The following is a 27375-nucleotide window of genomic DNA, read 5'->3' as shown; positions in this document are numbered from 1 at the left end:
AGTAATTATCTTGGGTTGAAAAGAGAGCTTCTTTTCAGTGAAGATGAAAACAACTATTGATGACATATTGCGCATCAGTTAACAAGGATTTTAAAATCAAGTAATCATATTCTGACATGTTAAACGACAAAGTTGGGAAATATACAATCAACAATCGCGCTAAATACCGGTAAAGTTTGAATTTCTGTGTAAAAGCAGGAGAAAAGTGGGCAACAGCTGCTCGTGTAAGGATTTTCCCAAGACTTACAATCACGATTTTCATCATAATGAATGTCAGTTTTATCATGGGTGTAGGTCCATGGGTCGAGGGGTATGTATTCCTCACATCTTTTTGACCGTGTGGAAGTGCCACTTGAATATCAATTTTCAGAGGTGAGAAACATGAATTTGGGGCTTATTTTTCAATCTTCCAACAGCCTGTCTGTGATATACAACCCACAAAGGAGAATGACACTAAATTCACTTGTAGGGGAAGGGGGTTGAAGACAGCAGTACGGGCACATCGCAACACTGGGTGTGCCCGTGTATTGGTTTGATGTACAGTACGTGTATATTGGTAGGGGTATTATTGAAGTACGTGTGTATTGTAATTAAAGGATGGAAAAACGTGAGCGGGCGGGAGGGGATTTTCATGGGAGACACAACGCGCAGTACGGCGAACTATATTGGCGAGTAGGGGGAAAGCGTTAGCATAGCACACTGTCTGGCGGGCAGAGTTACCGAGTGCGTGCGGGCACTCTTAATAAAGTTCATTTACACTGACAGGTTAATTTCATATCTTTTAATGACAATGTTCAATATATCGACTGCTGTTGATAGCTGTAATTCAGTTGTAGTATTACCCATGGGCGTCGCCAAGATGTTTTCTGGGGGAAACCACTTTTTCCAGGGGAGGACTTTCGGGGGGGGGGACACTTATTAGCTATACTTAATTTAAAACCATTAGACCGTAACAGTGGACATGGGTCAATTGTAATTCTTTTTTGGTAAAATGGGGATTTTTGTCCCATTTCACCTCTTTCTTCTTTTCTTTCGCTTCCCGACACCCTCCCTTTAATTTTCGATTTTTAAGGGGAGGGGGGCGGAGAGGGTAGCCCCCAGCTCCCATTGCCACACTCATGGTGTTACCTTCATTAAAGCATGAGCGAATGGTGCTCAGGGTGAAAAGAGTATTTTACGCGGTCTTTCAGGAATAAGGGCAGCCGCTCCGTCAAATATTATTCTTAATTGAACCCCTGTTCAGAGCCAAACGTCCCTGAGCATTATTGAAAATGTGTCATCGAAAAAAGTACAATTATGGTTGAACACAATAACGGGGAAACGTTGTAGTTCCCAACTTCTGTGATCTCAAAAGGGCTAAAGAGTTTTACTGACTAAAGAAAGACCAGTCCGTACTCCATGAATGCGAAAGAGTTGCGAAATTTGATTGACGTTATGAATCATTTCGCGGCGCAATCCGCTCCGGTTGGAATGAATTCGACTTTTGCAAGGAAACTGTGAGACAGAAATCGATTGCACTTTCGTGATCCCTGTTTCGGATACCTCTGTCGCTCCAGGATGCCTGATTAACGCCTGGTTATTCATTATGAGTGATAACTTTTTTAGTCGGGAGGTTTGTGAGCCGAAATTTACACATTTATAAGTAGGTGCCGATTTCGGGAAAGTGGGTATACGTTCCTGCGCAGAACTGCCAGTAGCCAAGATTTGGTGCCAGGTGGCGACAAGTCAATAAATAGGCCCAACTGGCCTAACTAACAGGCTGTTAACATGTCCATCAAATTATGACTTTGTGTGCCTTTGTTTTTCCGCTATTGGGGGTTTACAGTGGCCCGTAACTCAACAGCTTATAATGCGTAAAGGCGACGAGACCCATGGACAATATTACACTGCAAAAGCTCTGGTGTTAAATTTAACACGGTAACCCCAGGTTTTGCAGTGTACCAGCTTGTGATTTTTACAATTTGATCAGACTAGACCCGAAGTTGCTCTAGTTTGAAGTGGAATGAAGGTGTCATTTCCAAGGACTGCTTTCATTGGGAAATGATTTCCTTACAAAGTCAGCCGATTATCTCCAAAACACATATTGAAAAATTCTTATTGAGATAAGCTTTTAATTTAAAATACTTATGTGCCTATGACCTGAGACAGTTGTAAATTTCCCTTTTGTAGTCTCTGAAGTTAGCATATGATATATTATATCATTACTATCGTCGGTAGTAGTTATTAGTCTTGGCTTCAAGACGTTATTGTGGGCGTTCGCGACCTCCTGTCGCAAGAAGGCGCTATTTCGACGTACCGCTGTGACTGTCATCACGGACGTATATAAAAAAAACCTGGACTTGCAACGCCTTTGTATGAAAAAGAAGCCAACCAGCGGCCATTTTACCGAGCCGAATACAAAGGCGTGGGTTGGCTCCCTACTATTGACGTCAGGAAGAACAAAGGCGGGCATTACCAGGAAAGCTTTGTATTCGGCTCGGTAAAATGGCTGCGAGTGGATTCAATGACTCTATAAGCTGATTAAGGGCATTGCGAGTCCAGATTTTATTATACACGTCCGTGACTGTCATGCCCTCAGACATGAAATGCATTTATTTAGTGACCAACAACAGCGGGCGCAAGACCGTAATTGCAGGAAATGCGCCATTTTCAAATATGATGGGAAACCGCCTCCTCGTCCGAATTGGCGCACAGCTCAATACCACGGAAACAAAGCTGAAGCCAGCCGTAGCAAACTTGTCCGTAAACATACAACAGTCTACGCTCCGTTGCACGTCTTCTGAAGAGGTGCATTTTATAATTTTCCCTCTTATATTGTCGTTATTTCAGACCAAGCTGTAAAAGATAGTGAAATTATAATAAAATCCAACTATCTCGGTTCATTAATGACAAGAGATTTGATACAACTTCGCCAGTTCGTTTGCAACAGCACCGAGAACTGTTCCAAAAACGTTTGACAAACAAGCAAATAACCTCTTGGCTATTTAAAGTAAAGATAGTTCATCATTCCTATAACTTCAAAAAGGAAAAATTACATAATTCTGTTGGGTACCTTTAATGTTTATAAAAGTTTCGCCAAGTGGTGCTCGTCTCAAGATGAGACACAGACATATACAAAAGTCCGTTAGTGCCCACAATTTTTTGTTTGTTTAATTTTTTGGGGGGTTTGTTTTTAAGTTTTTCTGCATTTTTAAATTTTTTTTTTTTTAATTCTTATTTTATTTTTTCCCCTTCATTTTCCCCACGGAAATCCGCTAGTGCCAATTTGAAGTATACAAATGTAAGTATATTTTTGTATTGCGAAAGAACGCAATTTCTTTGCAAAATAATGCAACATTTGGAGCACGTTACTCCAGTTAACAAAAGTAGGATGCGTGCGCATTAAACCCAGATGCAGGAGTATACCCCCCACGTTAGCGAGAGTATACTCTCGCTGACCAGCGGGTCGCACTCCAGCCGGTCGAACGCACCTTTGAGTGAGCAGTGCGGGTGATTTCACGTGAAGCAGTAATCGAAGAAAGCTCAGCATGACATTACGCAAACCCGCAAGCTCTACTTGTCTCTTAGTCTGAATAATGATCACATATTGTGGTTTTGGGTAGTAAATCATGTGGGTATGATGGTAAGTTTTAAGGACCCTAGTTGGCACTAGCGGGCTTTCGTAGACATGTGAATTTTGTAAAAAAAAGTACACCAAGCAATGATATTATCAGAACGTGCAGGAAGTACATTGCATGGTATCACCCATAGCCTGCATCATGCATAGTCCTACTGTCTACGACTTTGGACACGTTAATATTCACATTCCACTTATAGCATATCAAGCAAGGGAGGGGCAGGTAAGTTACCCACCTTGGTAACATGTGGGTGTAACTCAACGTGGAATCTACAACTCTATAAGCATCCCTCATCAACGCAAAAAATAGTGTCCAGTTGTTTTGGTTGTATGTGGTTCCGACTTTTTGACAAATAGACAAATCCGTTAAAAACCGACATTTTTGAGGGGCCGGCACATTGCCTTATATGCCAAAAAAACTATAAAAGACCGCTTCAGAAGATTCAAAATTAATTATTTAACGAGTATTTATTCTAGCAACGTATTCTACAGAGAAATACGACTGTGATCATTTATAAAAGTTGAAAAATATTTTACAGATCAACTGTGATGCTGCACAAATATACCGTGCTATAAAGATTTCTCAACGTTTATTAGGCTACTAGAGTGATCTTTATCTTCGAGAATTCATAACCACAAAATGATAGTATGCAGATGACATCAGACCATTTTATTCATAAAAATCACAATTATGCACGTATGCGCACAAATGGCCTTGGCGGCAAGAAGTGTGAGCGGGCCATTGAAAAATGTACAAAGGGGTGACTTTATAATCATTTTCTGTCAGGTTTTCTTGCATTGTTCATTTTTTCCTCAGAGAATCCCATTAAATCGTTTTCGCTATTAGTTTCTAATCCAAGGAGGATTTTTAGCGCTCTGTAAAAAGACTTTATAAATCTGACTTTTCCTGTAAGCACGAGATCGCCGTTTCTTAGTACGGCCCCCCTTCCACCATAAGTAGTATAAACTACATCGTTAGTATTCTTCCAGCCAAACTGTTCATTGTAATTGTAAACACGTACTGATGTTCAATGAACATGAACTGTACGTACATATCTTACCATTGAACTTGGTTATAGCTTGGAGTAATATCGAAAGAAATGGTATCCAGTTGTTATGGCTGTTTCAACCAATTCCGTCTTTCTGAGGCGTTTCACGTCATATTCTTTGTAACAAGGTTTACAGGCAAACATTTCTGAGTGAGTGAAGCTGGCAAATAAGTGGAGTTTGAAAAGACAAAGCCTCTTTGTACATAAGATTGGGGTGGATGGTAGGCCTACCTAGAAGGATTGAGTACCTTTATTATTATTATAACACACTACGAAAGGAGACAGGCTTAGATACAGCAATCTCGTGCGCACGGGAAAAATCACGATTGTAAAGTCTTTCTACAGAGCACTAAAAATCTCACTGTAGTAGAAACTACATGTAATAAAAAAAACCGATTTAATAGGATTTTCTGAAGAAAAAACTGCACAAAGCCAGAAAACCTGAGAGAAAATGGTCATTAAAGTCACAACTCTGTACCTTTTTCAATAGCTGACATTTCTTGCAACCAAGGCCATTTGGGCGCACGCGTGCATAATTGTGAATTTATTAGTGAAAAGGTCAATTTTCACCATCAGTGACGAAGACAGGCCTCACATCAAGCAGTAATTATTGTATTAGATGCACACTGCAAGTGTACATATTATTTTTCGCTGTGGTTTTGGCTTCGTCACCCCCGGTTAAAAAACTAAGAAACCACTTTCTTTAGGAAAACATCTTTGAAATCATTGCACCTCACATCAGTGTAGGCTGTGCAATAAAACACTCAGGAAGGCTATGCGAAAAAACATAATCAATTAAAATTAAAGGTATTTTTGAAAGCGGTCTGAACAGATGAAAATGGTAAACAATGTTTTTTTTTAATACTCTAAATATTCCCCAATACTTGTTCTAATAATTGTTTTCAGGACAAAAGAAAAGGCAGTAATTAAATCTGGGTACTTTACTTAAGTTAATTTTTGTACTCAACAGTTTATAAAGATGCTAACAACTGCATTCCATGCCAAACTCTTTAAAATTATTGTAATTTTTTATCAGTCGACTAAAAGCAACATTGTTGTTGCGGCTACAGTAAAGCCTTTAATTCTTGGCACTCCAAGGATTCACCTTTGTTGCTAAAAACGAGCAGAATGACAAGGGTCACTACGATGACAAAGCCTCCAAAACATATTCGACGTATCTGTCACAAACACAAGCATAATTATCGTGGCATCCATTAGCCTGTTAGAAGTACGGCGGACACAATAGGAGGGCGCTATTTGAAGTGGTACATTTGGAGCAAACACAAAGGATTTCACCCGCAGACATATAAACACATGTCTGTGATTTTACCCAAACCAAATAGCGCCCTCCCATTGTTTCCGCTATACCTCTAAAAGGCTAATGCTGTGGGCGGCCTTCGGGGGGGGGCGCAGTCCACTAATTCAAGCAATAATCTCCGCCAGGCTCATTAGCATTAAAAGTGTCACTACAGTATCTTTCGAAAAAGGGGATTGTTTGGTCCCCAATATGGTGAATTTATGTAAATCCTTGCCTGGATCAAGTCCCTAGTTCTTTGGGCTTCCATCTGAGGGCAGATGGGATTAAAAAAAATGCGGTTGAAAAATGGTCCCAAAGGCCCGGAAAGTAGAGGCATACCATATGAGAAATGGCTGCGTGTTGACTTCAGAACTTCGACTTTTTTTGGGGGGGGGGGTTGGTTTTGTTTTGGGTGAATAATTAAAGATGTAACTGGTTAACCCCCCAAAATTGAAAAGAAATTGAAAGATTAATGACCAAATAATAATTACATTTTTTGGAGACACCCCAGGGATGTTGGCTTGCACATTATTGAGCTCTGAACATTGGTGATTTTCCATTGTTTTCAATGAGGCCTGAATGAGTGGACGGTACCCTTCGTAGCACCTCTTTTTTCGCACAGGCTATAGCGCCCCAAGCTCTTCGTTAACAACCCATTTTTCCCGTCAGCTTCATAAAACAATATGGCACATGTATGTTAAATACAGCAGCAAAAACCTTTTTTTTGTTTTTGAGCAAGACTGTTGCCCTAAAAGTATATACATACATGTACGTGTCTCAATAAAAATTTACTGTAATTTTGCAAACGTCGAAATAATTTTCAGCTCACTTTTATAAAATGCCCTAACTAAACACAGAGAACCCGTGAGTACTTAAGGCCATTCTGTGATCCCAAAATTGGGAATCTTTGAACAGTATAAATCAATGCACTCGATAGTTGGGTTTGTGTCTTGTTTTCATGAATGAATCATTAATATACAGTGCTACCTCATCTGCAACACACACAACTCTAAAAAGCAAACAACCCGACACCCCAAAAAACAAGCAAACAAACAAACAGATCCCCCAAATGAATAAAGAGACTCCAACAAACGTGTTCCCTTTTCTACCTTTTACAAGCAATATCGTTTACCTCTAAATTTTAGAAGCAAAGAGCTGGATGAGTCAATTTGAACAACATGAAAATTAAACAAGTTTAATTGAAGTATTTGAAAATGTGAATCAACCATGAGAAAAATCGGCTTTCTTATTTTTACACTTCCAATATTTGGATTCGACAATACTCGTCTTGAACATAATTTATCCCGAATCCATTGCTTCCAAGAAAATGTACCCCGGGATATGGCGTGAAAAGTTAACATTTAATCTGCGTATACAGATATCTCTATTTATCTCTAATTATTCCTTACAGAAATATCTGTATTTTTACGTCCTGTTTTTAATACAGATATCTCTATTAAATTTCCGGTTCCACTCACTGGGTCAACGGAGAGGTCGTTGTAACTTAACGTACAAAGTTTCACTGAGCCAGAGGGTTATTGTTTCCAAATGTAAACAACCACGGGAGTACAAGTACTGAGAAACGGATTCAAACCTCTCAAGGTAATATATTTTTAAACACAAAACGTCGACCTATACAACAAAAAACAAAACAAACAAAACAAAAACAACCAAATCTAGGCAATGTTCTGGCTGTGTTAGTACAAAAGTTTAGTGTAAGTGCGTACTGGGAAATAAAATGTACCGACTGTTCTCAATTTTTGCAAGAAAATTCCTTCTTGGTAAAATCACTGAAGCGATTCCACCTCTTCTTCTGGTCTTGAACATCAGTGTGTCTGTGGCATTAAAGTTTAGCAAAGATACATCACCACAACCAAAACCGAACCACAAAAATGCATACTACAAATGAGAAATATAAACACCAGAATAGCCCAATTTATACACGAATCGTCATCGTTTCCTCGAAGGGGAGATTTCTGTCAAAAATCATCGTTGTTGGAATTTTTAGATACTGGCAACGCGATAAATGGTGACGTCATTTTTACTAAATCTTTGAAATCTGTTAAATCACGATCATCAGTATCTGACAAAAATCATAAAAGCCGCAGCCGTGGTCTTCATCGGCGAAGGGTCGACTTTTGCAGTTAATCTCTTATTGATCAGTTTGAAAAAGTGGTTTAACAACACGTCTCTGTAAATTTTAGTTTTACCTTGCAGAGTGAATTCATATCCCAGAGAAATCCTTGACAAAATAAACTTGGTGTTACAAGCAGAGCTATCGTTACGGATGACTCACGACGTCATACCACCACTACACAAATTAGTAGTGAATTAATCCCAAGACAGCCACAACAGACAACAGAACTCCCCACAGACACCCTGAGGGAGCCATCCCTGCGGTGTTCTTGTGCTTGTTGCACAGGTTCTTCTCGCAGCACTGAGTGCAGGTCTCTGCATCCTGCATGGACTGACACAAAACAGCACCCTCGGATTCCTTGTGCTCCTTCTTACAGCTATCTGGGCTGCAGCCCCTTGTCAGGTTCACAAATGTCTTAGCATTGTTATGCCGGGTAGTCTGAAAAGCGAAGATAAACTTATCAACAAAGTCACAGTGGATTCATTGCTGGAAGATTTTTATATTAATATGAAATGTTTCTTAAATGAAAAGGCAAATCCACATGCGTCACACAAACAATGGCAGTTGTTTCACTGCACGCTCAGATATGAATATCATTTTTCTTGTCCACCCACGCCCTCTACAGTTCGAGCGATCAAAAGATCCGTGGGGTCACAGATATAACTTGGGATTCCCAGTGACTGATCACTGTTTTGAATACACATGCAACATCGTGTCACCATCGCGGGTGGCGCGGATGGCTTGTGCATATAAAGCACTCGCTTCTCAGCATTGTGACACAGGGTCTATCATTGTGAAGCGAATTGTTCGTTGGATCTGTCCTGTGCAACCAGGGTTTTGTCCAGGTTTAACGGCTTTCTCTCTCTGCAGAAAAATTTACACTTTGGATCTATTGTTGGTTAAAATAAGAGTCGTTAGGCAGCTGCTTGTGGCGCCTTTACATGTCTCGACTACATGGTAGCTGCGTTTCTGATTCACGGCTGCAAGTAAAAATTTCTCCCTTGTCTTCTTCCTCAGCAACAACTTTTCTTTAAGATCAAACAAGTATAGTGAGCGGAGCATAATAACATTTCTCACAAAGTAACACTGTTTATAAATAATATATAGCAGAGGCGTTTTCAAATTATGTGAAAAGTTTTCACATTTTCTTCAAAATTTTTCAATATTTTTGTTCAATTTCAAAACTTAGTTGTAAACTCTTATCCTGTACTTGGCAAAATTTTGTCGCTGATAAACTGGATAAAAAAATAACAGAAATCAAAAATCCAACAAGGCGGTAATTTCCGTTGCTAATGATACATGATTATGTACACCGGCATGCATTCTTACCCAGCAAAACTCTCCAGCTGCGCACACCGCGCTTCGCCGGCCTTCTCCCTGTTCTCCGAAGCAAGGGTCAGACATGTTGGTGGTAGTGCAAGTGTAACAACTGATGCCAGGCTGCAGGGGTGGGGAGAGACACCGAACGGCCGTGAGCAAGGGGTGGGATGGACGCTACAGGAACACTTTACAGCGATACCGCCATATGGATTCTGCAGAGGGCGCTGTTTGGCTAGAAAGCCAGTATACAAAGTTGCGACATGAGGTCGTGCAGGAAGCGGCGTACGATGCCATTTTGTTTCCAAAACGGTTGGTTCTCGTGTGCGGCTTTGCACTGATACATGGGAAAAGGCTGCAAGTAACAGTATGGCCTTCTGATTGACATGAAAAATACCTCCCAAACGTGGACAAATGATAGTTTAGAAGTATTACAAATGACTCTTGTCGCAACTCTTTTTATATTAGCTGCATGGGGGAACACGAGCTGGCGTATCTTTACACAAGGAACGGCGTCTTTTTCGTTTTTTTTGTTTGGAAATAACGCTTGAGCACACACGTTCATTCGTATTTTTAGTGAAGGATACTGTTGTTCTGGTAAGCCACGCGACAGTTTACTACGCATGCATGTTTGACCGGTGCAAGGACCCTGTTGATCCTGCCAGCACCTGGTCACAGCAGAAACACTGACTGACGGGTGATGGCGAATTGATAAGTTTGAATTCGGCTCTCGATCAAGCATATTGAACTTGCGCAGTGGTTCTGCTGTGATAGAACTTACGGTATCGGTGCTTCCAGTATTCGGAGACTGTGAGCTTGTGCCCCCCTCGCCTACATCAGTCCCTTGCGTTTCAGGCTGCATACTAGTTTGAGTTTGGTGGTCCGTCTCAGGGCCTGGTCCAATTTAATGAAACAGCAACGCTAGCTGTTTATATAGGTTGGCAAATATCAGAAAACATAATTTCACAGGAGGGATCTGATCCCGGCCCTATTATAGCTGATGAGGGTTACACTTGTTTTGGACTTTCAAGTACTGGCGGCAACTTGTGCAACGTTGATCTTTAACCTTACAACGGGGGAACTGATTTTGCAACGATGTGTTGTTAAGGTGAGCATATTGCATTCTGGTAAACATTGTCTCACCACTTGTCGGCAGTGTGCCGGATGCCTGTGAGCCGGTTGACGCCTCGCTACCGCCTGGCGTGGTGGACACCACGCCACCAGTCGGAAGAGTGTTAGGTCCAGTAGATGCTAAATAAATTAACGGCCAAATCGATTTAATGTAAAAATACCCTTGTCTCCTTGCTACCTGAAAGGTAGAGTGTCCTTTTATTTAAATTTAAATTGCAGAGACACGGTTACCATTACGGGAAGCTGAAATAATCACAAGTAAGCCATATGAAACAGTCCTTTTTTCCCTTTTATTTTTGGGTAATAATAAAAGCCGGGCACCCATGCAAGTATTTATACGAAAACAAACGAGACAACTACCTTTGCCAATTTGGGATTTCAAGGTCATTGTGAGGTCAAGAGTGATTTCAAGGTCGTTTTGAAGGTCAAATTTCAAGATCTCATCGCTCATCGAGATATTCAACAGGCAGGGTAGTTACAACACGATTTCGCTCTCAATACGGGCAATTCACAATAGTGCGCCTCCAAGAGTTTGCAACGCGTTTTCCAATCAGGTTGAGCGAAATTTGTCGACCCAATGCACGTTCAAAAAGGTCGACAGATTTCGCGCGTTGTAACTGGCTATCACGTTACAAACTCTTGGAGGCGCACTATTGTGAATCACCCGTATTGTGATGCATTTTCCAGAAACGGGAGGTATTTAAATCCATCCATAATCTACACATCTGCAAAGTTTCATTCCATGGACAAATTTGAGTGCAAAACATAATTGCTTTGGACGCCAATGTTTGCGAACCATCCCTTTTCTTATCCTTTATCGTTAGACAGTTTGACTCGTGAGCCTGTGACGTGGGTGGTGTTTAGACGATGATAAAGGTATCCAGCGGTTTTAAACACAGTCTTTCCCAGTTTAATTTGAAATTTGGCCTCCTATTTTATATATAGACTCTAACGACGATCGTCAAATAAAAAGTCCTTGATCGCATTAACCTCGTCCCCATGGTGTCGAGCAGTGCGTTCAACAGCTACCTACTCAGTTATTAGGCTACCATCCTTTGCATATTCAAAAATGTGGGGGTACGGCTGGACCCATGTGTAAACCTTGTCCCGTCCTGCTCAGCAATTGCGGAAAAGCCAAAAAAACTTTACTAATATAATGGCTTTAATTCCGCGGATAAGCCAATAATTTCCGAAACAAGACATGCGTCGAATTTTCAGTCCAAGAAGTTTTGAGTTTTCCTGGTTAGGGGTAATTATTGTACCACTTCAGAGAAAATTCTATCAATCAAACTAATTACTCACCTCCCCCAGCAACTGTGGAAGTCTCAGCTGACGGAATGGCAGTTGAAGCGGTATTTCTGTCAGGCATTCCCGTTGTAGCGGCTATAAAGAAATAAAAAGGATGAATAAGAACACATAAGGCCATTCACACACCAAGCAGGTCATAACACAGTTGATTCTCCAAGAGTTTGCTTAATATTAAAGCCAACAGAGTGTCGGAGTAATTGCAGAATACCCCGCCACGCAAAAACACCCCCTAAAAATCCATGGCTACGTAGTCAAGTGGAGGTTTTTCGGCTTCGGGTTATCCATGCTGCGTCAAAGTACGCGTTGTGTACAGCATAGAGGGATTTCATATTAGCGCAGTCGACGTCTGCGCATATCAGCATCGAAAGCGAGGCTCTTTGTGTTGAATTTCCTCGCGCGCGCCCGCAGAGTCGACACAGTATATGCAGTATCTGGTTCGTAAGTGTGATGCCACTTCAGTTTAAACCACGCCCACTGCACATGCAGATACACAACCATCGCAGGTACGTTAGTTCACGGTAAATTACCGTTATTTTTTGTTTGATTTGACGTGTGGAGTCATCCTGAAAGACTCTTCCACAAAAATTTGCAGCCTGAAAAGTCTGAATTTAACATAATTTATGTATTTTGTGTCTTGACTCTTTACTTTCAATCGTCTGATCGTATTAAGAATTGAAGCTGACACATACAGCCTGTTTTCAAACGCGGAAGTGCGCAGATCGACGCTAAAAGCGTCGTATTGGGATCCCTCTATTGAAGTCATTCTTGAGAACGAAGCACTGCAACGCAAAGTGAATGGGGATGGCGGAAGAATTTTCCCAAATCCAATGTGGGTCCCTAGGAGCGGCCACGCGGATACGAAGTGGGCCTTGCGTCCTACAACGCAAAGTGAATGGGGATGGCGGAAGAATTTTCCCAAGTCCAATGTGGTTCCCAGGGAGCGGCTACGCGGATACGGGGCCGGGGATACGAAGTGGGTCATGAGCCTTGTGGGTGGAAGCGTGACTCCGTATCCGCGTATCCATGGCTACGAGGTGGGCAAGGTGAGTGGCAGGATATTCTGCAATTGTGCCAGAGTGTCTGCATAGCAGGTTAGCACGGCTGGTTCTCCAACGGTTCCCCTTAATAATATCGATCAGGGTCAGCAGCAGGTTAGCACGGCCGGTCGTTCAACAGTCTGATCGTCGCCCAACGCCCGAACGGGGTGCTTGAAAGGGCTGATGGCTTTGAACTTTGATTGGCTACTTCGTGCACGACCTCCCATCGCGAGGTTATCATTTCTTGTTTGTGAAGCCTTATTTAAGTGTTTGGTTAGCCAATGACAAAGCTTTGGCACAAACGAAAGTGTCGGTTTACATGATTAAAAACACGGCCTTGGTGCATGATAACTAAGTATCACTGATCACGTGTCTTTGGGCGATATATTTCACATCATTGGTTATCTTGATCAGTCAGAATTTTTTCAGCAATGAGGAAGAAAAAGAAAAAAATATCGAATTGATAACAGCCACGTGGAGCGAGCTCCCGCGCCGGGCAGAAATCTACCAACAATGCTCTGAACACCATTAGCTGTAACCCCGTGTGACGTATTTCCTTCACTAAAATCTGTGCAAGGCCATCAGCCCTTCCCAGCGCCATAAAATAGCGACGAGCGAACTCCAACGGTTCCCTTTGTAATGTCAACTCAGCGCCTGCAGCAGGTTAGCGCGGCTGGTTCTCCAACGGTTCCCGTTAATAATGTCAAATCGGCGTCTGCAGCAGGTTAGCACTGCTGGTTCTCCAACGGTTCCCCATTAATGTCAAATCGGCGTCTGCAGCAGGTTAGCACTGCTGGTTCTCCAACGGGTTCCCCACTAATGTCAAATCGGCGTCTGCAGCAGGTTAGCACTGCTGGTTCTCCAACGGGTTCCCCACTAATGTCAAATCGGCGTCTGCAGCAGGTTAGCACTGCTGGTTCTCCAACGGGTTCCCCAATAATGTCAAATCGGCATCTGCAGCAGAATAGCACTGCTGGTTCTCCAACGGTTCCCCATTAATGTCACATTGGCGTCTGCAGCAGGTTAGCACTGCTGGTTCACCAACGGGTTCCCCAATAATGTCAAATTGGCGTCTGCAGCAGGTTAGCACTGCTGGTTCTCCAACGGGTTCCCCACTAATGTCAAATCGGCGTCTGCAGCAAGTTAGCACTGCTGGTTCTCCAACGGTTCCCCACTAATGTCAAATTGGCGTCTGCAGCAGGTTAGCATTGCTGGTTCACCAACGGGTTCCCCAATAATGTCAAATTGGCGTCTGCAGCAGGTTAGCACTGCTGGTTCTCCAACGGGTTCCCCAATAATGTCAAATCGGCGTCTGCAGCAAGTTAGCACTGCTGGTTCTCCAACGGTTCCCCACTAATGTCAAATCGGCGTCTGCAGCAAGTTAGCACTGCTGGTTCTCCAACGGTTCCCCAATAATGTCAAATCGGCATCTGCAGCAGAATAGCACAGCTGGTTCTCCAACGGTTCCCCACTAATGTCAAATCGGCGTCTGCAGCAAGTTAGCACTGCTGGTTCTCCAACGGTTCCCCAATAATGTCAAATCGGCATCTGCAGCAGAATAGCACAGCTGGTTCTCCAACGGTTCCCCAATAATGTCAATCACCGTCAGCAGCAGCTTTGTATGGTTAGTGCTCCAATGGTGAACATTGTCGATAGTACCGGTAGTTTAGCACAGTAGCTTTCTACAGATTTGGTTTTGTTTAATATTGCTTTTCCACTTAATCAAAATTGACACCAACACATACGTTGGTCCGTATATGAAAAACTTCCACTAAACACGGCCAATGGGGAACCTTTTCGCCATACATAATTGAAAATTGACATTTCTAACGAATGTCGAGATTTGAACTGGTGACAGCAGATCCACCTTTGATTGAAAGACCGCAATAGCAGTTCCGATCAATGACTAAAGATATTTTGGAAGGAACGAAAGACTGATAGATATTCAGGTGTTTATACACTGGAGGTCGCGAAAACCATACAGGTACTGACAAGTCAGTACTGATAAATATAAAGCAAGTGCGGTCCAAATTGCTGCTTTTAACGCAGATTAACAATATGCAGGGTGGAAGTCATTTCCAAAGACTGATATTACGCTTTCCCATTTTTCTCCAAATGAGTTTCGAGGTTGGTGGTTATAGGATAAAATGCTGCGAGTCAAGGAAATTCTCGGCATGCAAGTCCTCTATGATTGGAGGGTACCGCCCTCTGACGTCGTTGAGTCTAATGGCCCGGGTTCGATTGAGTAAGCAATGACATGTGTGAAAACTCCTAGAAGGTTCTGTTATCGGGGAGGAAGGAGTTTGCACCGGTGAGAGCAGGTGCCAAAGAAAATTTTATTTGGCATTCTCTTTCATGCATACCAGCTGTGTATAAACTGTTTGTATTTTATATTTTATTGTAATTGTCTCAACGTGCTGACTTTCCTTTTGGGCAAAATATGATGAGGGCGCTTCAACTCATGCTAAGAGCACACCATGGGGCAATAGAGGCGTTGACAACAATGTCGCTTTCGGGCACTGCCTGAGAGTTTATGGCTCCAGACCAGAGGTGTTGTCAAACAAGTAATTCGCCCTTGACATTAACATTACTCTTACAGTCTTACGCAAATGTTCCGTGCCAACAAAGCCATGGTAAGTTGCAACTGTAAAAATTCCTCAGAAATAGAAAACGAGTAGGATCAAAGACTGGAGATGCAAGTGGAATCACAAGGGTTGTCCCATGCACAAAAAAATCGCTGGGTCTCAAATAACATTACACAGTAGCATAACGGTTATTAAAACAAGCTCCAAGCATAATAATAAGTCGCTGGCACGTACACCTAGTCCCCTATCTTCAATGACCACTATTTGACCACTTCCAGGGGTTTAATGCCTATAAAACGGGGTCCACTTTGTGGCATCTCATAGCATCTCGGAGAGATCGCTAGAACAGATGTTACGAATGGGTCTTGGAAACGTTCGGGAAAGATCTGACAGAACAAACACTTGTATAATCCCTACAGTTTGATTAGCCCATTTTCGACTAATATTTGGATATGTCAACGCCTTAATGTTATGAACATGCACAACGAGTACATTGCACTCTTAGCCACTGACATGCATCCGGGTAATAAAGGAAGAAACTGTGAAATGCTGAGCAGCACAAGACTTTGTACCGGTAGTGTTTATTTGAATTGTAAGAAAAATGGCCAGATCCGACTACCCTTCCGGTGTTAATAATAAACGAAATCTTCAACTTCAGGAGGATGCAACCGTACCAAGACGATGGTGTTTACTCTATATCACATCCCTTTCTTTTCCACAGCATGTAAAACGCCCAATAATTTAGCCTCACCCTTAAGAAGGGCCGAGAAAAGGTTCCATGAAGAAGTTCCAAATTGAGGGGAAAGACACCAAAACAGTTTGCCCTCCCCTGTAAAATTTGGATCCGGATTTCCCTTTGAAAGACTGCAAAAGCAGTTCCGATCAAGGACTAAAGATATTGTGGAAGGAACGAAAGGCTGATTGATATTCTGGTGCTACCGTAAGGTCGCCAAAACCATATATAGGTACTGGTAAATCTACAGTAAAAGCGGTCCTAATTGCTGCTTTCAACTCAGATCAACAGTATGCAGGGTGGAAGTCATTTCCAAACACTCATCTTACGCTTTCCCATTTTTCTCCAAATGAGTTTCGAGGTTGGTGGTTATAGGACAAAATGCTGCGAGGCAAGGAAATTCTCGGCATGCAATTCCTCCATGATTGGAACTTACCGCCCTCAGACGTCATTGAGTCTAATGGCCCGGGTTCGATTGTGACAGCAGGACTGCTGTCGCTGCTCGACGTGTCACTGTCGCCTATCGATGTCATCGACCTTGTACCATTGTGTGCAAAGGCTCCATCGGTAATAGCGGATAGCAAAAATATCAATATCTCAACAACAGGCAAGTGTGAAAAATCCTAGAAGATTCTGTTATCGGGGAGGATGGTCTTCACACCGGTTAATGAAGTAGGCGCCAAAGAAAATTATTACATGTATTAGGCATTCACTTTCATGCCGACCATCCGTGTATAAACTGTTTGTATGTTACGGCACATTTTAAAACTGTCTCATGCTGACTTTCCTTTCACGCAAAATATGATCACCTGGCTTTTTATTTTTCTCTCTTATGTTAAAACGTGTCTACTTAACAATGGTGCGGTAGTAGCAGTCCTCCGTAGCGAAGGGATTAACGAGGCGGAGACTGGGTTCTGCCTTTTTTTTGTGACAGAATACAGTAGGAGCGGGAAAATCAGTGAGGGCGCTTCAACTCATGCTAAGAGCACACCGTGGGGCAATAGAGGCGTAGACAACAATGTCGCTTTCGGGCACTGCCTGAGAGTTTATGGCCCCAGACCAGAGGTGCTGTCAAACAAGTAATTCGCCCTTGACATTAACATTACTCTTACAGTCTTACGCAAATGTTCGGTGCCAACAAAGCCATGGTAAGTTGCAACTGCAAAAATTCCTCAGCAAGTAGAAAATGAGTAGGATCAAAGACTGGAGATGCAAGTGGAATCACAAGGGTCGTCCCATGCACAGAAAAATCGCTGGGTCTCAAATAACATTACACAGTAGCATAACGGTTATTAAAACAAGCTCCAAGCATAATAATAAGTCGCTGGCACGTACACCTAGTCCCCTATCTTCAATGACCACTATTTGACCACTTCCAGGGGTTTAATGCCTTATAAAACGGGGTCCACTTTGTGGCATCTCATAGCATCTCGGAGAGATCGCTGGATTGCTGGAACCAATGTTACGAATGGGTCTTGGAAACGTTCGGGAAAGATCTGACTGAACATACACATGTATAATCCCTACAGTTTGATTAGCCCATTTTCGACTAATATTTGGATAAGCTTATAATATGCCAACGCCTTAATGTTATGAACATGCACAACGAGTACATTGTACTCTTAGCCACTGACATGCATCCGGGTAATAAAGGAAGAAACTGTGAAATGCTGAGCAGCACAAGACTTTGTACCTGTAGTGTTTATTTGAATTGTAAGAAAAATCGCCAGATCCGACTACCCTTCCGGTGTTAAAAATAAACGAAACCTTCAACTTCAGGAGGATGCAACCGTACCAAGACGATGGTGTTTACTCTATATCACATCCCTTTCCTTTCCACAGCATGTAAAACGCCCAATAATTTAGCCTCACCCCTAAGAAGAGCCGAGAAAAGGTTCCAAAAAGAAGTTCCAAATTGCGGGGAAAGACACCAAAACAGTTTGCCCTCCCCCGTAAAATTTAGATCCGGATTTCCCTTTGAAAGACCGCAAAAGCAGTTCCGATCAAGGACTAAAGATATTGTGGAAGGAACGAAAGGCTGATTGATATTCTGGTGCTACCGTAAGGTCGCCAAAACCATATATAGGTACTGGCAAATGCGGTCCTAATTGCTGCTTTCCACTCAGATCAACAGTATGCAGGGTGGAAGTCATTTCCAAACACTCATCTTACGCTTTCCCATTTTTCTCCAAATGAGTTTCGAGGTTGGTGGTTATAGGACAAAATGCTGCGAGGCAAGGAAATTCTCGGCATGCAATTCCTCCATGATTGGAACTTACCGCCCTCAGACGTCATTGAGTCTAATGGCCCGGGTTCGATTGTGACAGCAGGACTGCTGTCGCTGCTCGATGTGTCACTGTCGCCTATCGATGTCATCGACGTTGTACCATTGTGTGCAAAGGCTCCATCGGTAATAGCGGATAGCAAAAAATATCAATATCTCAACAACAGGCAAGTGTGAAAAATCCTAGAAGATTCTGTTATCGGGGAGGATGGTCTTCACACCGGTTAATGAAGTAGGCGCCAAAGAAAATTATTACATGTATTAGGCATTCACTTTCATGCCGACCATCCGTGTATAAACTGTTTGTACGTTACGGTACATTTTAAAACTGTCTCATCTGACTTTCCTTTCGCGCAAAATATGATCACCTGGCTGTCTTTTTTCTCTCTTATGTTAAAACGTGTCTACTTAACAATGGTGCGGTAGTAGCAGTCCTCCGTAGCGAAGGGGTTAACGAAGCGGAGACTGGGTTCTGCCTCTTTTTTTGTGACAGAATACAGTAGGAGCTGGGAAATCAGTGAGGGCGCTTCAACTCATGCTAAGAGCACACCATGGGGCAATAGAGGCGTAGACAACAATGTCGCTTTCGGGCACTGCCTGAGAGTTTATGGCTCCAGACCAGAGGTGCTGTCAAACAAGTAATTCGCCCTTGACATTAACATTACTCTTACAGTCTAACGCAAATGTTCAGTGCCAACAAAGCCATGGTAAGTTGCAAATGTAAAAATTCCTCAGCAAGTAATAAACGGGTAGGATCAAAGACTGGAGATGCAAGTGGAATCACAAGGGTTGTCCCATGCAAAAAAATCGCTGGGTCTCAAATAACATTACACAGTAGCATAACGGTTATTAAAACAAGCTCCAAGCATAACAATAAGTCGCTGGCACGTACACCTAGTCCCCTATCTTCAATGACCACTATTTGACCACTTCCAGGGGTTTAATGCCTATAAAACGGGGTCCACTTTGTGGCATCTCATAGCATCTCGGAGAGATCGCTACAACAGATGTTACGAATGGGTCTTGGAAACGTTCGGGAAAGATCTGACAGAACAAACACTTGTATAATCCCTAAAGTTTGATTAGCCCATTTTCGACTAATATTTGGATATGTCAACGCCTTAATGTTATGAACATGCACAACGAGTACATTGTACTCTTAGCCACTGACATGCATCTGGGTAATAAAGGAAGAAACTGTGAAATGCTGAGCAGCACAAGACTTTGTACCGGTAGTGTTTATTTGAATTGTAAGAAAAATGGCCAGATCCGACTACCCTTCCGGTGTTAATAATAAACGAAACTTTCAACTTCAGGAGGATGCAACCGCACCAAGACGATGGTGTTTACTCTATATCACATCCCTTTCTTTTCCACAGCATGTAAAACGCCCAATAATTTAGCCTCACCCCTAAGAAGGGCCGAGAAAAGGTTCCATAAAGAAGTTCCAAATTGAGGGGAAAGACACCAAAACAGTTTGCCCTCCCCCGTAAAATTTGGATCCGGATTTCCCTTTGAAAGACCGCAAAAGCAGTTCCGATCAAGGACTAAAGATATTGTGGAAGGAACGAAAGGCTGATTGATATTCTGGTGCTACCGTAAGGTCGCCAAAACCATATATAGGTACTGGTAAATCTACAGCAAATGCGGTCCTAATTGCAGCTTTCAACTCGGATCAACAATATGCAGGGTGGAAGTCATTTCCAAACACTCATCTTACGCTTTCCCATTTTTCTCCAAATGAGTTTCGAGGTTGGTGGTTATAGGACAAAATGCTGCGAGTCAAGGAAATTCTCGGCATGCAATTCCTCCATGATTGGAACTTACCGCCCTCAGACGTCATTGAGTCTAATGGCCCGGGTTCGATTGTGACAGCAGGGCTGCTGTCGCTGCTCGATGTGTCACTGTCGCCTGTCGATGTCATCGACGTTGTACCATTGTGTACAAAGGCTCCATCGGTAATAGCGGATAGCGAAAAATATCAATATCTCAACAACCAGCAATTGTGAAAAATCCTAGAAGATTCTGTTATCGGGAGGATGGACTTCACACCGGTTAATAAAGCAGGCGCCAAAGAAAATTATTACATGTATTAGGCATTCACTTTCATGCCGACCATCCGTGTATAAACTGTTTCTATGTTACGGTACATTTTAAAACTGTCTCATGCTGACTTTCCTTTCGCGCAAAATATGATCACCTGGCTGTCTTTTTTCTCTCTTATGTTAAAACGTGTCTACTTAACAATGGTGCGGTAGTAGCAGTCCTCCGTAGCGAAGGGGTTAACGAAGCGGAGACTGGGTTCTGCCTCTTTTTTGTGACAGAATACAGTAGGAGCTGGGAAATCAGTGAGGGCGCTTCAACTCATGCTAAGAGCACACCATGGGGCAATAGAGGCGTAGACAACAATGTCGCTTTCGGGCACTGCCTGAGAGTTTATGGCTCCAGACCAGAGGTGCTGTCAAACAAGTAATTCGCCCTTGACATTAACATTACTCTTACAGTCTAACGCAAATGTTCAGTGCCAACAAAGCCATGGTAAGTTGCAACTGTAAAAATTCCTCAGCAAGTAGAAAACGGGTAGGATCAAAGATTGGAGATGCAAGTGGAATCACAAGGGTTGTCCCATGCACAGAAAAATCGCTGGGTCTCAAATAGCATTACACAGTAGCATAACGGTTATTAAAACACGCTCCAAGCATAATAATAAGTCGCTGGCACGTACACCTAGTCCCCTATCTTCAATGACCACTATTTGACCACTTCCAGGGGTTAAATGCCTATAAAACGGGGTCCCCTTTGTGGCATCTCATAGCATCTCGGAGAGATCGCTGGATTGCTGGAACCAATGTTACGAATGGGTCTTGGAAACGTTCGGGAAAGATCTGACTGAACATACACATGTATAATCCCTACTGTTTGATTAGCCCATTTTCAACCATAATCCTGGATAAGATATTATTTCAAAAGCCTAAAATTTATGAAAATGCACTCTTAGCCACTGACATGCATCCGGGTAGTAAAGGAAGAAACTGTGAAGTTTTTGTAGTATTTATTTGAATTATTAGACATATTGTCCGATCCGACAACCCACCGGTGTCAATAAATGAGACTTTCAACTTCAGGTGGAGAATGCCACCGTAGGTGGCGTGCCGGTAATTATTTGAGGCAACGGAATTATGTTACAGCTGGAGCATCAACATGTTCAATTGCGGGCACAAAGAAAGGAAAGAAGGGAGTTTGGTCCAGCTGGCTTGCATGAAAAGTGTTGCGCGTGAGAAGCAAGATATGGGACGGAGAGAACCCCTCCCCTTGCGTTGGTCATTGTTTCACTGGTGTGTATAGTGATTGCAAAATTTGGGGGTACCCCCTCGATCTCATTTCTTTCTGGATATAGTGCAGTGGGCATGGGAAAGGATGAATATTGAGGAAGTCAGTGGCTCGAATCCTTGAGATATCTTTTCTCTTATTTCTCTCCCCCCCCACCTTTCCATTTTGTTTCCTGTTGGAAAAGGTTAATTCTGACAGGATATTTCAAATTCCAGCCCAAAGTTTGCAGCCAAGACTTGCTCTATTCGAGGAAAAACCTCTTTCAACTGATCTATAAACTTAAGCCTCACTTTCAGCGGGCTCACAACATAGCCTTGTATTATATTACTTTCGCCTCAAGAATACAGGCATCTTGAATATTTATGTATAATAGCTCCATGCTATAAACGCCTCGTTTATTAACAGTAGTTGAGAGTCGAATCTAGTGGGATTAGGAATATTATGTGGGAAGTAAAACAACAAATCGGTTGGAACGAGGAAACATTTAACATGCCGGATTTACCTAAATCATCTGCAGTTGTGACGTCTGGGACTAAAACGTGATAAAATTGGAAAGAACGCAGTCTTGCTTAAAAATCGTGTAGACATCATCAATCAGAAGTTGACGTATCTTGCTTTTTTACTCACATAGGCCTATGGTTTCAAACGTTTTGTGGCAGAGGCTAAGCTTTTTGTAGCCCGATGAAGGGATACCACAGTCGGGATTTTTATTTCGTATGAAAGGTCGCTGGCAATATTTCGCAATAACAATAAAAAGTAAGAAATCACGGACAAAACCAACAATTGCAGAGCCTAGAACACATTCTTTTAAAACTGACACCGCCCTCATTATTGCAAAGTAAGTCGCAATTGTTTCGACACTTTGATTTTCTAAATGATTCACTATATTTCAGGATGAAAATACCAAAATGGAAATGATCTCAAAAGCCACAGGAAAAAGTGCAATACTTAGGACACTTTAATCCCCAAAGGCCAATACTCAAAGTGCGCTAACCTTCAGTGGCACCAGTTCCAGGTGAACTTGAAGATTGAGCCGTGGTACTCAGCACAGCTGCAACAATATTGAAAACAAACACATCTGTTAAAACTTTAATTAGGAACCAGATCAGGGGACACGGCAGCAATAACAGAGGGATCAAAAAGGAATAGGACGTTGCATCATACAATGTACAGTGAAGCTTGAGAGTGCAGCACCCCCCATGGAAATCCAATGCAATTTGTAAGGTATACAATCCTCTGTAACTACATGTGTAATGCATACCTCCTTCCCCAGCTCTAAAAATCTAACAGCAGCGCAGTAATGCCACAAACGTTTGTACACATTCCATTCTCTATACGTATTTTGCATCTCCAGGCCTAGACAGCACAAGAAGTTGTCTAAAACAATCAATACACCCGATCAGACTATACCCATTGCTATTATGGAAGGGACCTTAGGATCTGTGACATGAATTTTCCTTAGAATCACCTTTTTGTGCTTATTAAACTCTTCTTCAATGTATGCAGACTATTTGAAATCGTTTTGGGGTTAATTTAATGTAAAGTGCATCACTCACTCAGAAAGGGGAGCCATTGGACAACTCTTTTACGAGTTGTCCTTTGCACGGCTCCTTCGCACAGTGGAAATTTCACTCTTTTGGTTAAGAGTGTTTTTCAATGCTTTTAGTGTGGTGTTAACTCGTTAGGGCAGTTTTTTTAGAGGATGCACTTTCTGAGAATGCATCCTCTCACTCTTTTGCATTTAAGGAGTAACATCCTAGTCAAGTCAACTTACCTGTCAAGATCAAGACCACAATTGGAATGGCAACACTGAGACAGACAGTCGCGCAAACGTTTTTGCGTGTCATCTTGCTTCCTTACACCGTGCACGCTCTGCCGAGGAGAAAGCAAAATCGAAATTAATGATGTCACGTTCGCAGTTTGTGAAAAGTTCGCGTCATCATAAAAATGAATTAAAATCGTAAGCGCATGTACTGGCAGGCAATTATCAACAAAGATGGACACTAGTTTCTTAAATTAATTTTTAATAGAAAATGAATTTTCTGAGGCAAAAATCTAGCACCATATTAAATATTCACCCTTGCATTGATGCATTGATTTCATACATTTATTTTGAAAAACTTTTAAAAATCAGGTCATTTTGGTTCACCCCAAATCGTATGGAATCCAACGGTGCACGAAATTCAAAGCCATTTCATATCTATTTTATTACCAAAGTGGTATATCCAACACTAGGATGGTGATTTTCTGTTAGATTGTACCAATTTCGTCAGTACTGCTACCATTTCATAAGGTAGAATCGTTAAAATAGAGACATTTCGTGTTCATCGCTTCCGCTGCTACGGACACTGACCAGTGTGGTGCCCCGACATCAAAGTCGTGACGTCCACCTCAGTACATGTGCATGAACATATACACATACACATGTAAACACGGATACACGACTGTACTCGACCCGTGACTCGTCGCTTCAAAAGTCTTACCTTACAAGAGTATGGTGCAAGTGTATCCTCTTTTGGATCAAAATATTTCACAGCTGTTTTTAATTTATAAGATTATAACCTTAAAGTAGTAATATACTTATACGAAAGGTTCTAAAATTTTATGTAAACTTTGCTGACAAGAGCTGCGTCATGTCAACTCAACAGAATCTGGAACCCATCGACAGCAGGGAGGTACGTCTTTGCAACGTTGTACAATCTCGTTTTCACATTCGTATGGAGAGTGAAAACAAACGTGCGTGAACAGTGGCCTAGGTACGATACAGGCGGAAGTGAAAGGTCGTCAATGAAATTTGTTTTTACCCATCTCCAGATGACCTTTCCTAATGCAAATATTACTTGAGGAAAACAAAGGTAAATTCCAACACGAGTGTCATGGGATGGTTTCAGTTGGGAGTCACTCTTCCAAAAAATATCGAACGTGATACGACGGATTTTACTTTAAGGCTCTGTAGATACTGATCAACTTTGGCCACACAATTTTTTCAGGTGAAAAATGAAATAATTTGGGGGTTATTTAAACCCACATTTTTCATTACCTTTTTGGAGGCAAGGCACAAAATCAATGCCTCTGAAAAAATAAAACAACTAATGTAATTTGGATTTGTCATGAAAAATGTTATTATTTATACTCGGTTTCCAGGAAATCCATTAACAAAGACGACGCCTCATGTTGCAATCAGAGCGCAGCGCGCGCAATCAGACATAGCCTGTTGCTATTCTGCTAAAGGTAGTGGACACTATTGGATTTTTGTCATAATTTAACAAGATTGGCTGATTACGGTGTATACTATTCACTGAAATTTACAATCCACTCACTTGTTTCATGTTTGAGTCAACTGCTTTGTGAACAGTCGAGAAAAACAGCGCGGCATTTTCAACCGCTTAAACCGAAGGTCTTGTAGTTTATCTTGCGTAAAATCTATGGAATATAGGGCGTTCGTAGACAAGCGAACAACGTCCGCAGGGTCAGGATGGGAAACAGGCATGACAGGTTCTCGTTCCCTTAAAATGAGCAGTTTTCAACAGCTCGGAGTAATCAGTGAATTTACCTTGGAGTAATGCGCCGCCCCGACAATGTAGAATTGCGGATTCAAGGAAAAACTTCATCCAGGAACGCAGCAGTCGACTCGTGTCCGTGACACTGAAACGAGTAAGCATATTATGATGATGCATGTGGGCGCGCGATCAAGCTTATGGCCGCACTTTCGTGTTAGTCCTCACGTCGATGAAAGTCTTCCAACGGGAGGCTTAACGTGTGGAAATCATACTTCTTGCTGACGGAAATCATCATGCTTGGAAACAGCCGCCATATTGGACCATATATGCTCTATGGGTGATTTTTAATTCGCAAAGTTTCCCGTTAGAAAACCTTTCCTTAAATAAAATTTAACTTCACACTGACCCAATTTATTTTCTACTTTACGCTTACCGCTCATCAGGTTTCTATACGTTCAGTTCGCAGTGCTTTTGGTGAATTTATGTCGGTATATTTTTAGCTGTTTTTAGGTTTATCCGTTCATTAATGGAGATGCCCACAACGTCTGCAAACACTACACATAAGAAAATTGGCGCCCGTTAAAGGATGTGATTTGTGAAGTGAAATTTACTCTTTTACAATGGTTGGCCGACCATCGTAAAAAAAAAGAACATAATGTTTGTTTTCTCGAAAATAGAGCATTTTGGGTGGAAATATTTCACACACTGATTGAGACTCTTATGCACTTTCTTTTAAGTAAGATATTTCAGGATTATACGGTAGTCCGATTTTCGGGATTTTACCAATGTGTCCACTACCTTTAAGTGCAAATCCTGCGCACGCACACTTTGGTAATGAACGCCATGAACATTACGTGAGCCCACGCGCAAACCACACCCTGAGAACGTATGCACTGGCTCGCATAACTTGAATATATACAAAGTGAAGAAATATACTGAAAATAAATAAAATCTTCAATACAAACCGAGAGAGTACATGTTCACATACCGAAAAGTGGTCAGGAAGGGTGACTGTATCCCTTGAAATTTAAGGCACCACGCTATAGGATGTACGCACTTCAACACACAAACCATCAAACACACGTCTGGGTGCAACCCTCATATTTCCTAACCATTCGAAACCTACACGTAGCCTGTTTTTCCTTCTGGAATAACCATAGTGGTACAGGGGTACACCTTTCCCAAACAATACGGGTATTCTCAGTGAGCTTTGAATGTTTTCTTCCATGTGCATTGACTCACACTTCTGTTTTCCTAGTACCGTATACACCTCATTAGTTATCGGGTGAACCCGATCTGTGCTTCATATAATAGTTCGTAAGAAAAACACATTAAAAGTCATAGAATGTGCCATGGAATACACAAATGCATGCACATTTTACGTTGACGGCTACGCAAACTTTTGTGACAGGGCGTCTCAAACTCCAACAACATTCTGTCGGTTCAACTTCAGGCCCCTAATACCACAATTGTCGTTTGCCCAAGAACAAGTCTGTCTTAGATATCTTGGTAGTAAAAATAATGTATACATACTTCTCTTAGCATTAATTTACATGTATGGCACGTGATACAGCGGTATGAGACATACCGCTGTATCACGTGCCATACACGTGACAATCTGGTTGTAAGGAAACCTTGACATACATTTCTATCAGCAATGAACTTCAAGCCACGGTGGAAAAGTTGAAATTCATACTTTGAATGGCTACACTGAACAAAAGTTCCGTGAAGCTGGTTCCTACAAGTTTAAAGCCGTTCGGCCATGTTTCCTTGGTGTATCCAAATGTTTATGTGTTTAGAATGTGGAAGTTTATTCTTATACCAGTGTTGTGCGGTTAGCTCATAAAAGACGCTCAAGCATTGCATGGATGAACAACATATTCTTGAACTCAAAATTGCAAACTTGAAAACCCATGAACCATTCGCTTGTTCTCCTTGTTTTTCCTGACTAGACACCGAACACAAAACAATGAATAAACACTTCTTTCAGAAGTTGGTCGCAAAATATTGTGACGCATGAATCACAACAACGGTTGCCACAACAGCACAAC

At 42.0% G+C, this 27375-nt stretch overlaps 1 protein-coding gene across 7 annotated transcripts in view; it reads right to left on the bottom strand.

Annotated features, from left to right (window-relative positions):
- Positions 1–4065: 4065 nt before the first annotated feature.
- The window catches only part of LOC110980241 (uncharacterized), a 46301-nt gene continuing 22991 nt past the window's right edge, over positions 4066–27375 (bottom strand). For 4 of the 7 annotated variants that reach the window (XM_022236736.2, XM_022236738.2, XM_022236737.2 and 1 more), the window contains 11 exons: positions 23599–23696; positions 22819–22875; positions 22327–22356; positions 20322–20444; positions 18490–18612; positions 16647–16769; positions 11850–11930; positions 10560–10667; positions 10198–10310; positions 9429–9539; positions 4066–8537 (listed from right to left, as the gene is read on the bottom strand). In XM_022236736.2, coding sequence (XP_022092428.2) covers positions 8283–8537; positions 9429–9539; positions 10198–10310; positions 10560–10667; positions 11850–11930; positions 16647–16769; positions 18490–18612; positions 20322–20444; positions 22327–22356; positions 22819–22875; positions 23599–23671 — 1197 coding nt within the window. In that variant the 5' untranslated portion in view covers positions 23672–23696 and the 3' untranslated portion in view covers positions 4066–8282. Of the gene's footprint in view, positions 8538–9428; positions 9540–10197; positions 10311–10559; positions 10668–11849; positions 11931–16646; positions 16770–18489; positions 18613–20321; positions 20445–22326; positions 22357–22818; positions 22876–23598; positions 23697–25377; positions 25484–26312; positions 26429–27375 lie in introns of those variants that run through there. The other 3 variants (XM_022236740.2, XM_022236742.2, XM_022236735.2) reach the window with 3 other exon arrangements.

This window comes from Acanthaster planci, linkage group LG07, assembly GCF_054643075.1.
Source record: "Acanthaster planci isolate LZ-2023a linkage group LG07, COTS_SCS, whole genome shotgun sequence".
NCBI lineage: Eukaryota > Metazoa > Echinodermata > Asteroidea > Valvatida > Acanthasteridae > Acanthaster > Acanthaster planci.
The sequence above is the reverse complement of the archived record's forward strand: the minus strand, read 5'-3'. Positions and strand labels throughout refer to the sequence as shown.